At 31.3% G+C, this 13975-nt stretch overlaps 1 protein-coding gene across 7 annotated transcripts in view; it reads left to right on the top strand.

The window, feature by feature from the left end:
* Positions 1-12233, top strand: part of LOC127728036 (uncharacterized) — a 72739-nt gene extending 60506 nt beyond the window's left edge. For 6 of the 7 annotated variants that reach the window (XM_052235201.1, XM_052235204.1, XM_052235203.1 and 3 more), the window contains 2 exons: positions 7130-7256; positions 8173-12233. In XM_052235201.1, coding sequence (XP_052091161.1) covers positions 7130-7256; positions 8173-8308 — 263 coding nt within the window. In that variant the 3' untranslated portion in view covers positions 8309-12233. The remainder of the gene's footprint in view (positions 1-7129; positions 7257-8172) is intronic. The other variant, XM_052235199.1, reaches the window with a different exon arrangement.
* The last annotated feature ends 1742 nt before the right edge of the window (positions 12234-13975 follow it).

Here is a 13975-nt window from a genome sequence, read left to right as displayed (position 1 = left end):
TTTTACAACCTAACGATTTTTCACAAAAATGGCGGATCGTCAAATTTCAATGTTTTCTTTTATTAATCGGGGGAAGAGAAAGGCAGATGACGATGGTGATAAGGAAAATTCTAGGCCAAATAAGTCAACTAAAACGGATAGTTGTATTGAAATTGTTGAAATTGAAAAAAAAGTATCAAAACAACGGAAAAGGCACGCAAGCGATCGCAAAGATGAACAGGTTGGAACTGGAACAATCGGTCAATCCCCCAAATGAGGGATATCCCTTAAATGAGGGACTGTCTCTCTGGCAAGAGGTCATGTTAATACTGTTGAAGAAAAGAAAAGAGAAAAACTTAAGATTTTTTAACTTAAAAGGGGGAAAAAATTGTTATGTTTGGAACAACTTTTTTAAGAGGGTCCCATTATTTTTAATGATAAAGAAGATAGAAGTCCAGCAATATTACAAAATTCTTACATGTTTTGACCATATAATACAAAATAGATGTATAGTTCTTTGGGAAAAGTTTCTGTAATTAAAATAAATATGTGCTCATTTGTATCTCGTGAAATGTACCCCTCATAAAAGGGATAGTCATTACATTAAGAGGTTACCCCTCATTTGAGGGGTTGTTCCCAAGCTGATAAATATGAATAGGACTTTAAATGGCTAATCGGCACAGAAGGAGGATATTTCTGTTCTGTGTGCCAAAAATACAACACTAAAGCGAGGAACAGGACAGAAACTTGGATCAATAAGCAATGCATATGCAGGAGAAGGGAGTCCTGCAAAAGCCATATCTGCTATCCGAGATGCGAAAAAACTAATTTGTCAAATGAAAGGCTAGCAGTGATAGCAGAAGAACGGTTCAATTTTATTAAATGTGAATACAATACTAATCCTTCTTTTTGTGTCCCCAAAAACAGTAAAATAAAACCCGGTTGGAAATGTTAAAACAAAAAAAACCAACCGGTTGCAAGTGATTTTTTCAAAACACCCACCTTACCTTAGTGAAAAATGGAGAACACTGGAATATGTATGGTAACTTTTTTAATTTGCACTAATATTTGGGCCAAAAAGGGCCTTATTGTCCCATCTTCTTTAAGTGGAAAGAATTTTTTGAGAAATCGTAATTTAAAGTAAAAAAACGTATTTTTCACAGCTTTTTGCATACATCCTTTTCATTTATAGACCCATTTCATAACTTTTAAATAGATTGTATCTGTGGAATTATGACTGCTATATATATAATATTTTTTTATATTCAGATGCAGTTCAACAAGTTCTAAATGCATACAATATTTCATAAAAATTCCACCCAATTACATATACTTTGCCTAAAATATGAAACTGGTTATGTACTTTTTATCATGAATTTGATTTTGTTGATGAACTCTCCTGTTCTTATTTTTCTGTATTTCCGAAAAATATCCAAACATAATTAATGGACTTAAAATATTTAAAATTCATTGATTTGGTCCTTTTTGTTTAAAAATATGAATCGTAAATGAATCAAAACAATCATTAGACTATTTGATAGTGGATATTACCTGATTTAATTGTTTTTAACACAATAAAGTTGCCATATTTGACTTTGAGCATTATTTGTTACCTTTTGTCCTCTGATCCTTAATTGGTTTTCTGTATATGGATCACTGGTGTTGTTTTTACAGTTTCATAGTTCAAAAGTCCATGTGCTAATTACTTTTGTCAATCGCTGACTGGTTCTATACCAGAAATATATTGGCTTTTGCCCATGCAAAGCATTATAAGTTGATATATCAGTGTTTTCAACAATTTTTAGTGAAAAATTACTACTGGTATCAAAAGTTTTCAGCTTAACAAAAAATTTAATGTAGTTAAAAGATTTTCTCATTGTTAAAGGCTGTACAGTTGCCTATAATTGCTTACATCTACTTCATTTGAACTTTGGTGGATAGTTGTCTCATTGGCAATCATACCACATCTCCTTATTTTTATATTTTAAAACTTAAAAGTTACACACGTTACGTGCATATTAATTTTCTCTGCTGCTAGCTCTCCATTGTCAATGAAAATGTATGTCCTGTCTAAGGGAAACAACTAAAAAATGGATTTCTAATTACAGCGTCAATTTTCTTGAAAATAAAAACACATAAAAGAACATACAATGTATTCTGTGTTTGACTTATTTAGTGTTTTTGCCTTCTATCTTGAGAACTAGTTAAGGTAGACAGAATCTGTTACAGCAAAAATGATCAACAGTTAAATATCTGAATAATTGCCAATATGGCTGACTCCTAATAGGAGTTATTACCCTTAAATGATGATGTTTGACTCATTTCATAGTATTTTTGTCTGGCCTGCTAAGAAGGACAAAGAATGTAAGACAATGGTGCCTATCCTGTGACAGAGGCATTAACTATTTGTATTAAGCTTTATATTTCAGAAGGTAGAAAACCTGGATGCTCAATACCTTGTATGTTCTGAAATTTTTGTCTGTGAATTGTCCATTGTTTTTGGCCCATCGGCTTCATGGATCATCAAGTGCTTTAAAAAACGTTTAATTTTTGTAAAGTTAATTTTTCTATTATTATGAGAACAAGTCTACATGTCTGTAAGACAGGGTTCACCTGACCTTGACCTCATTTCATTGTTAATATTTCAAGTCTCTATCTCAGATACCATAAGCAGTAGGTCAACTATATTTGAAGTATTGTAAGGTGCAAATGTCATTTCTAGGTTTTATCTGACCGTGAATCATTTTTTGGTTCATTGGTCACCTTCAGGTTTTCTTGGTTAAGTCTGTTTCTCAGATACTATTTAAAATTGGACAACTTTATATGGGTGTATAGAATGATAGCAAGTTGAACATGTCTACCTGGCATGGTCATCTGACCTTGACCTCATTTTCTTGGTTCAATGATGAATGTATAGTTTTATGGTTAAGTCTGTTTCTCTGATACTCTAAGCAATAGGCCAACTATATTTAATGTAAGAAATGATTTGTTTGGTTTAAATGTCTGTCGTGCAGGGTTCATCTGACCTTGATCTCATTTTCATGGTTCATTTAATAGTACTAAGTTTTCCTGGTTATGTCTTTTTCTCAGATACTATAAGCAAAAGGTTAACTATATTTGGTGTATGGAATGATTGTAAGGTGTACATTTCCTCATGGCAAGATTTATCTGACCTTAACCTCATTTACATGGATCATTGATAAAGTTAAGTTTATATGGTACCTGTAGTTAAACTTTTGTCATAGGCTTTCAACATAAATTCATTCATGATCAGTAAAGCAGGTCAGACATTTCAGCCTTTGCACTCTTAATGTTATCAATTATTTTTGAAACTTAATAAATAGAAGGAACTGTAAACAACAAAAATTATCAGCAATACTAGCTATAAAAGTTAATGCCAATATGACTGAAATTGCTTATATTGTCCTTTACACCAGCATTTTCTGGGTGGGGTTGGGTATGTTCAAGAGGAGTCTGTGTACCAATTTTTTTTTTAAGGTTTAAGTGAGTTTCTTTTACAGATCTTCCTGCATTTTTTATTCAACAGAGGTGCAAATAACATAAAAGAGGTTTATTTCAAAGCTGTATCATCAGATATTTGCCCAACTTGATAAAAAATTAAAACAAAATTTTATAAATTTCATGCCTCCAGAGCACTTTTCTGGATTTACCTTCATCAGGAACGCTGAAAGCTGAATATTTGGAAACCAAGGATGTATGAAAACAGAAACAGTTGAAGAGCTATATGATTGAAAAAGGACCTAAAAATAATAGCCAAATCTATCTAAGGTCAACTTTGCCTGAGGTTTTTAGTTTCTTAATAATTTCTAAATTTGTAAACAGACAATTTAAGAAAGGGCTATTGTAAATCATGTCAGTACTGAAGTACTGACTACTGAGCTGGTGACTGGTAACGCTGGGTTGAGGGACCCCACCCCCCACCCCCACCCCTCTGCCCATTTTTAATATATATTGGGCTTCAAAAGAGGTTTTACTACATATGTGGATTTAAGAAGGATGCAAAAATTTAATTGTTTTTCACTGAAGCATGTGATTTAAAGACTTTAGTGTTAGCATCCTGACACATTATAACTTGTTAAAATAAAACCTGTTATTTTCCAAAAACCTGTATAACACATGAGACCTTGATTTAAGTCATTACTTTTGTTTTGGTACTTTAACTAACTTATTTTTTAATTATACTTCTGTTTATGACATCATTAACAGCTTCAAGTTGCTACCTTTTTCTATTTACTGACACTGATCACATGAAGTCCATCAGAGTGTACCTTTATGTTATTGCTAACCTTTTGATTGTTCTATTTAAAGACTATTTTTTTCTGTGCATAATTAAGTCTCACATATCAACTAACAAGATGAAAAATAAAATAACTAGTAATAAAAAATATAGTGTTACAGTCATGCTATTAAAGGTTAAAAAAAGGCCAACAAAATGAAAATTCCTACTTTTGGCATGCTGTTTGAATTGACTAAGAAGTGTTTTTTTTTCTTATTACACACAAACATTCTGTACTTACAACAACAATAATTTTAAAATTGTAAATTAAATGTACCTTTAACATTAACTTTTTTTAAGTCATGAATATTCATCCTCTTTTATAGTATAAAAAGTTCTCCAATGATTTTAAATACAATTTTCTGTTCTCCAATGAATTTTAATGTCAAATTATGAAAACAAATGAAATCAGAACAAACATAGAAGCACCACACACACACATGTTGTTACTAATAAACTGTTATCAGTCTCACCTATTTGTTATTTTGATAATGCAAATGTTGAAATTAAAGTGGCAATACTTTACCATGTAAGTTATGCAAATATTCAAAGTCAATGAACCATGACTGAAGGTACAGGGCTAAACAATCTCCATGGAAATGAGATGTGCCAATGCCAATACCAAATACCATTGACTTTACGTAAGTCGTTCCCTTTAAACAAACCTAAGCACAAACATTAACTTGTAAACCATGTAAAAGTTTCAAAGTCAATGAACCATAATGAGGGGGTGGGGTTATATAATCTTCATGGAAATGAAACTTGCAAATGCCAATACATTTGCAAACAAAATATCATTGACTTAACATAGTGGTTCATCTTAAACGGACCTAATCACAAACTAATACATATGTAAACTAAGCAAAAGTTTCAAAATCAATAGACCATGAAAGAGGGGGCGGGGCCAAATATTCTCCATGGAAATAAGATGTGCTAATGCTTATACAACTGCATACCAATTAACATTGGCCTACCACTAAAGGTCCCCCTTAAACTGACCTAATCACAAACTAATACATGAAAACTTAGCAAAAGTTTCAGAGTCAATAAACCATGACTGAGGGGGCGGGGCCAAATAATCTCCATGGAAATGAGATATGCCAATGCTTATACAACTGCATACCAAATATCATTGACCTACCACTAGTGGTTCCCCATAAACTGACCTAATCAAAAACTAATACATGTAAACTAAGCAAAGTTTAGAAGTCAATAGACCATGACTGAGGGGGCAAGGACAAATAATCTGCATGGTAATGAGATGTGCCAATGCTAATACAACTGCATACCAAATATCATTGACCTACCACTAGTGGTTCACCATGAACTAGACCTAATCACAAACTAATACATTGTTGACGCCGCCAGAAACAGCATACCTATGTCTCGCTTTTTGACTCCGTCAAGGCAAGACAAAAATGAGATTAATTTTATGCTTTGTTAGCTCACTTTGGACTGTAGGTCCATGTGAGCTATTTTTATAATCTATTGAATCTCCAACTTTTTTTTTTAAATTTTCACAGCTAAAACCACCAGGTCATTCTGGACCAAACTTGGCTTCAATCATACTTAGAGTATCTAGCTTTAAAATTGTGTCTCTTTCACACCCTACTCCCTTTTCTACACAAGCACAACAAATGCTGTTTTTGCTAGTGGAGAAATAACTGTCACCAGTTAATTATAATAATTTTTAGCTCAATTGTCCCGTTTTTGCCTAATATCTTAAAAACTACCGGTATAACAGCTAGATAGCAACTTGGAACAGCAAAAATGATCAGGAAGATAAGGTTTACAAGAAAAACAAGTGATAGAAATTGTCAATTTACTCCATATAGGGGTTATTGACCTAAAAACAACTTTACCATTTAAAAAAAAAAACTCTCCATGTTGATCTTGATGAAACCTGGTGGCAATCATCAGTGATGGCTGTGACTATATTGCTAAAGGTTTTATGTTGCATATTTTTGCCAGGTGATAGCCTCTAGTTGGAGATTTCCATAATATTTTTTTACCTTAACACTTATTTTAGTAATTTTCAGAGATTTTTTATTGCTTGTCTACATTACAATTACTACCAAAACCTAAACTTGTTAGCCAATTTTCTTGAAACAGGTCTGTTCAGTTGGAATTTTATTTCAAAAGTTTCAACAGATATTTAATTTCAGTATTGGTAAGGGGAAACAACTTGCTTTAAGTAAAGTATAGTTTCACATGATAACATGATAACATGATTTCAACAACTAATAATTTTTACAACAGCTGTTTGTAAATTTAGGAAAAAAGTAATAACCACTTATCAAGAAAAATGGCAAGCACATGTATAATTGTGTTGCTACCAATGTATTTTTGCTTATTTGGGCCATGTGAGCCATTGCCAGTACTTAGTGTCTGTCATTGTGTTTCTTATTAAAAAAAAATTATCTTTTGACACAACTTATAATAAAATGCTTCGCTGAGCGCAGCTGGATACGACCGCAGAGGTCCAACCCTGAACAGAAGGGGCGAAAGTGGACACAATATTCGCGCTTGATACAGGTCTGAATTTGGATTGTAATTAAATATTTGACACATAATAGATTTCTGAGACCGAATAACTGTAGTCAAAGAACTTAGAATTGGTTATATGATTTGAATTTATATTCAATTTTTTGCTTTTGTGCAATACACTATGCTGTTGCGAAACTATCCACCAGTGACCAAAGGACATGGATGTAAGCAAATATAGATCACCATACAACATTTAAAAATTGAGAGAAAAAATTCAGTAAAAACTTCTTCATTAAATTTATTCAACTACAGTATGTGGAAATTTTATTTTTCATATACTATTGATTATTGATATTTTCTTTTTAGGTGTACAGTTCAAGCGTGTAGAAGCCCTGGCCAGAAGTCATACCACTTTGGATATGAAACCTCCAGGTACTCCTACCTTGGCAGATCAGTTGGAACAATTTCCCATAAAATCTGCTAAAGAAACAAGGTATTTAAAGTATAAGTTAATTATTAAGTAGAAATTGAATGATTAGACAAAGATCCTGGAGAATCCTTTATTTTATTTAAAAATGAATAAATAGAGGTCTGCAGTAAACATCAGTGAGACAGCAACCCAAGAACACAACTTAACCCCAAAAAAAATTGAGAGATAAACCTCTGGTCTTGAAGACACTGTCATACCAAATGACCATCTCTTAATCACTCTAGGTATAGACAAGTTGTGAATATATTCATCAAAGAACCAAATATCTAAAATATCAAAATAAAATTATATCCTATTTTTCCATAGATGGATGTCAGATTATACATATAGTGGTACATTTTGAGTTGATGATGGAAGTGGCCACTGCTGCCAGTATTAACATTGTCATCCCTTATTACCTTTCACCTTTATATGTTCTTATTCTTTCATATACCTTATTATTTTTGACATACTCTTGCAACTTTTTAACCGCATGTAATTTAACAAGTTGAAGGAATAATTTTATCTGTTTATCTCAACAATATCCAAGATGGCCATAATGGTGTTTGATTGGTTAAGACATTTCTATCTTATGAATTAAAACAACTCAAGACATTGTGGGATATTTTTTTTAAGAGGGAGATTAACAACCTTTTTGAGGGGACATATATTTTGTGGGAGGTTTAAAAAAAATATTGGGAGAGTTCCTCTGCTATTTGCAGAGTTGACACCATTTGATGTTTCCATAGACATAAGTTTTGTAACTTTACATAAAAAAAGAAACTGAAAATACAAAAGGGACACTCAAAATTTATAAGTCGAAAAAAAAACCCATTATAAACACAAATTAAATTTAAATGAACAACAAGTTGAGAAATTGGTACATGTATATACTAGTATTAGATACAATCAACTTTGAATTGTTATCTATTTTTTATAGTAGAAGTGCTGCAGGACATAAATCCAAAAGAACTCAAAACAAACTGGTAAATACTAGTGTTCAGCGTGGGGAACCAGATTCAATACTGTTACAGCAATCTTGGGCAGTTAATACATCTCTTGCCAGTGCAAGGTGACCAGTCTAGCTTCCAGAAATATTACTGAATGCAAAAAGAGACATATTTTGTGGATTTTGAAAAATAATGGTTGGATAATTTAGAATTTTAAATGGAAAGGTCTTATTTTTGTTATACCAGCATTAATGTCACATGTTTTAGGGAGATATTTAATTTTATAATTTAAGGGCTATAATTTAAGACAACTAGTATATTTACATTTTTCGAAATTTTGAACAGATTATATTTCAAATCGAAAACAAAAAATAAATAGTATTCCTTTGTGGCTTTTTAACAAAGAGGGAAAATTTTACTTAGAAAAAGTATTTTTCATATACCTAATAACTAACATTGTTAGTTATGCATATAGAAGAAATGGTGCTAGACTTTAGTGCCTTAGTCACACTCTTGTCGTTTTTCTTCAGTATTCTTAAAAACCTTTACACAATTATTATTATTCAGGAGAAAGAGTGTTTTCTTTAGAAAATATCTTATGACGTTACATATTAATAATTGTTGTACCAAATTCGAAACTGCCAGACTAGGATGCTGATTATACAGTACTACAAGCAAGAATTGAAAAATAATTAATGGTCATTTCCACAATTTTTGACAGAGAGCACCCTAATTTCTTTAAAATTCTTGAATCATTTTAATCATTTGCCTTATTGATATTATTATGACGTTTATTCAAAGATAAAATATTTACTGATACTTCAGTACACATTTCTTCTCGTATCATTAGAGAAATCTCATTGAGTCTGCCCAACAATATATGACAGGAGTAATGTGTTATGCTACCAGAATTTTCAACAGCCAGATATCCTATTAAAAGTCTTTTTTATGATGATGTTTTTCTATAATTTTCCAATAAACTATCAGTGTTTCAACAGTTGAAGAAATCAAATCATCGATGAATTGATTAGATTTAACAAAATTTCAAGCTGTTTGGTTATTCTATTTTGAGTGGATACACAAGTTGTGTCTATTTTGTCTATTTCTACTTGACACCTTTTAAGTAAATTGTGGTTAAAGTAGGGGAAACTGCCATTTTGAATATTTTTTCTTCTAAAAAATGGGAAAATGGGAAATTTTATTTGTTCAAAACAATTTTTAAATTTGGAAGGCATCCTTCAACATCTGGAAAAATTTATACCTTTGTTGTTGACAGTAAATATTTATCTCAGATAACAGTAACAAAAATTGTTTCCTTTAATTTAAAAAAAATCCTGATGTGTCGACATTAAAAGCACAGCTTCATTGGATGAAGAGTGTAAACAAAAAGGACTGTTGATATAAGACATTCTTACCTTTTAAAAAGGTATAGGTCTTATAAAAAGAAGTTGGGGGTTTCTAATTCAACAATGATAGCAATGAAAATCCAGATTATGTTTGACTAGTGTATGAAAGTTTTGCAATATGAATGTGAAAATTCTCTTTTATCATGATATGAATTCAAAATATTCATTAAAATGTTTCTGCAATAAAAAGAATTCATTGAACGTGATTGTAGGTATATACTTGTATTCTGTCTTTTATGTGTTCCTTCTATCCCTCATGGTGCTCTTTACATAGCATTCAGAATAGTTCACTCTGGTTGAAGAGAATAATCACCAAGGAATTACAATGTTGTCACCATAGTTTATCCATGAATTAACTTAACAAAGATTAGGAGAAAATAGACAGAAAGTGATCTTTACTGGTCTATATGTACATTTGAATTGTGTGCTAATTCTGACATTGATTCTTTTATAAATCAAATTTTATTATGATTTTTTTTTACACCAACAAACTTTAGCAAACTATTTAAAAGGTTAGTTTGAGTGTAAACACATCCAATGATACAAACTCATGATACATCAACGTTTCCAATAAGGTAGAGTTTGAATTATAAGTTGTTTCAATCAGATTTGTGGATTGATGGCATAGAGCTGATAAACATGCAACTGGAATATTCTTTTCCTTAAACTCACTGAGAGCAATTTGTATGAAGAATGTTTCACCTCAAAAAGCTTTTAAAGCATACAACAATTTTATAGATTACCAGACTTTTACTTTTGTTTTGTTATAACACATGATTTTATTTGACTGTTATATATTACAGCTGAATAATTTTAGTGTGTAGTTGTTACAAAAAATTGGAGTTTCTTCTTTAGGTAGATCAACTGCAAATACCTAACAAAGTATGGTAAATGTAGAATCTATTTGGTCAAATTTGATTTGTAAGCTGGTAATTTTTGATTGTCTGTCTAGTATTAGGTTGTAAATATTTGAGCAATCAAACTTAATCTTGTTGTTTCATATATATTTTTGAATAGTTTAACTATAAAAGGGTTGATTTTCTGATTTTATATATTTCAACTCACTTTTTCAGAATCTGAAGTAAAGTGGGTAATTTCATTGCTATTAGACTTAAATGAAAATACTGTAACCTTATCTGTTAGTGTTCCATTGTTGTCCAGGATCTTCAAGCAGTCAAATTTTTTATACATATTTTTCAATCAATCAAAAATTCAATGTATGTTTTTTTTCTAAAATAAATCCTAGATCCAATAATTTCTTAGTTTTTTAAAAGTTGTATTTGTCTACTGTCATAATTTAGTACAATTAAAAAATTTGGCAATATATATGAATTGTTGTTTTTTTTTTATAATTGTTATTACACATGTTTTTTGTCATGTTTTGTGATGAAATGTGTTGTTCAGTGTTTATATGATAATGATACTTTTATGGAACATTTTACTTAAATATTAATTATATCTTGTATATTTCTTTGTTATTGACTTGAATAGTGCATTTTATTTTCATAATTGTATTTAAATTTGTATTAGATTTTATCATCAATTTTATATGTATTTCATTTTTTAGAGATCTATGCTATCTTATATGTATAAACATATTTACAAATGCATCAGATTAAAAAGCTTTGAGGAAGAAATGTATATAATAATATTATCAAACTTTACAAGTAACTTTGTGATGGTAGAAGAAATATCATTGCCTGTGAGACAGCCACCAACCTAAGACCAAAACCTCTGCAAATAAACAACTACATGTGTAATGCCAACACAAAGAATAAAGAAACAATGAAATTTCAAAATGTGAAATAAATCAATTCGTTACTAATGGAATTATAGATGTCAATAAAATTGAGTGAAACGCAAAATATAAGAGAACTACAAGCAATCATTACAGGCTCATGACAGGTATATTAGTATGGGCATGTGTGTTAGGCTCATGACTTGAAACAGGGCATGTGCCTTAGACTGTTTGTGTTTGTTGTGTATTCAATGGTTTGTGTTCCCTATCAGGAGTTTCTTGATAGAAGGTTACTGCTTACAAGGATCTTTTGCATCAAAAGTTCCAAATGGTAAAATTTAAATCATTCCTTTACAAAATTTTACAAAATTTTAGGACACCATCATGATTTTGTTATGGAATATATATGTGTCACAGATAATCGAGAATATGTTCCACTAAAATCCTGTCCTCTTTTCTTTGATTGTGAGATTACCGAATGCAACCTTTCACTAATATTACTTGCAATGAGTAACATGACTGTTACCCTTAAGGAGCATCTGACTTCAGCTCAGGTTTTGGGTTGGGTTCACATTACTTTTTCGGTGTAATGTTTTGTTATTGTTGTTTTTCTTTTTGATCGTGGTGTTGCCTGTTTTGTCTTGTAAAACATGGTATGTCTTGTTTTTAGATACATGTTAATTGTGCATGATTATGGATTAATTGAGGCAAAAAATATGTCTGTAATTTAGTCATTCATATAAAAATGAGGAAAAAAAACATGATTATTTCTGGAAAAAAACATGAATTGTTAAAAAGATAGCCATTTTTTCTTGTTCATGGTTCTGTTTAATCTGATGTATACATAAACTATTTTGTAGACACCTCACTGATTGTAGCTGCACAATAAAATGAAATTCAATCTTAACAGTTTGATGGTTATTAAGTTTATTGTAATGATCGTATCATATAGAAAGACTAGTTGGAACAAAGGTAGATGTATTTGAAATTGGGACCAATAGACATGTACATGTATTAGTCCTAAATAAAAGTCACTGAGTTATACATATCATCTTCGCAATATTGATAAAATACCAATCAAATGATAAAACAGCTCTTGAAATTGAACTATCCAGTTGCTTGACACAGATACTGTTTTTGTTCCCTCGGGTGACCGTGAGAGCATTCCTGTGTATTGTTGCCACAGACATTTCTAACCACGTGACTTTCGTTTTTGACTGATAACCGAACGCAAAATAAACATTCGTTATCGCTTGTTATATATCAATTTCATCAATAAATATTCATGAAAATAATTTTTAAGAACATAGATAAATGATAGGAAAATGTTTTGTCGTGAGAAATATGTATATATTAATAACAAATCAAGAATACCGAAAACTTGAGTTAATGCATGCGGAAGAATATCTCAAGAATGTTTTGCGAGAAAATACGAATGCCTACTCAAATCCAATCTATTAGAAAAATTGAGTTATTACAGAAGAGTATCCACCATGCACTTGCACTGCACTATTGTTAGTATCACTACAATATAATAGTTATTACGGTGAGGCTGAATTCCCTGTCATTTATTCACCATCCACGCACTAACTTGTCTCTGAAAAAAGTATATCTATGTACCTTAACCCCACTTACCGGTATGTGATTTTTTTTTCTGAGACAAGTGCTTGTGACCGTCCACAAGAACTTGCGGTCATCCGATGTTCAGTACTTCAGTACTTTGATTTAACAAGGAACCAGAGTAAACTGACAAATAATTATTAAAAGTGTCAGTGTGGCATGTGTTTTTGCTAGTGGAAGCTAATCCGCATACTTGACTTAAGGAACAGGTAGTCAGTCTTTTTATAGACTTAAGATCGACAAGTGGCAAAGTAAATACTCTCACATGTGGAGCAGGATTTGCTTGCTCTTCCGGAGCACATGAGGTGGGGTTCGTGTTGCTCATGCAGTCTTTGGTTTTCTGTTTTGTTTACTGTTGTTTGTCTTTTAATCGTTGTTCATTTTTTCTCATGGCATTGTCAGTTTTTATTTTCGGCTAATGAGTTTACATGTCCCTTTGAAATCTATTGCCTCTCTTTTCTAAAACGTTTAACAATTTAATTAATAACAAAATATTCCAAAGATATATAAGTCCAAAGAAATAAAACAATTAATGCACTCTTCAAAGTTATTGTCACTGTCCTTAAGAATTGTCCAAACACTTTGTAGAATCACCAGCTGGAATTGTCCCCAAAAAATATAACTTGGTAGAATTATCAAATTTTAATGTAAAGAAGTCTGAATCTCTTATCGAAATGTTCTGCGTAGTAAGGTTACGTTTGAAATATCCAAAAATGTCCAAATGTAAGAGTCACTGAGTTAAAACTGGATCTTGGGTTGAAAGTTTTGATCCCATGAGCTGTTAATCTGTCCTTTGTTGTCTTGTTGATGCGTTCAATAAATTCAGTTGATTGGTAGCCAATCTGTGATAACTGGTAGTTGATTGAATAGCGAAGACTAGATATAGACGGTACTCTAAGTTTTTCATTTTTCACTCTTGTTCACAGGTGTAAGTCTGAACTGACTGACACCTTGACTTTTAAAATTTTTGCGAATTCTTTATAACCAAAACTGAATTCATTGTGACACGTAAATTTCAAATTAATCCGA

Source organism: Mytilus californianus, unplaced genomic scaffold, assembly GCF_021869535.1.
Source record: "Mytilus californianus isolate M0D057914Y unplaced genomic scaffold, xbMytCali1.0.p SCAF_2, whole genome shotgun sequence".
In the NCBI taxonomy this organism is placed as follows: domain Eukaryota; kingdom Metazoa; phylum Mollusca; class Bivalvia; order Mytilida; family Mytilidae; genus Mytilus; species Mytilus californianus.
This window is presented reverse-complemented; position numbering and strand designations above follow the sequence as displayed.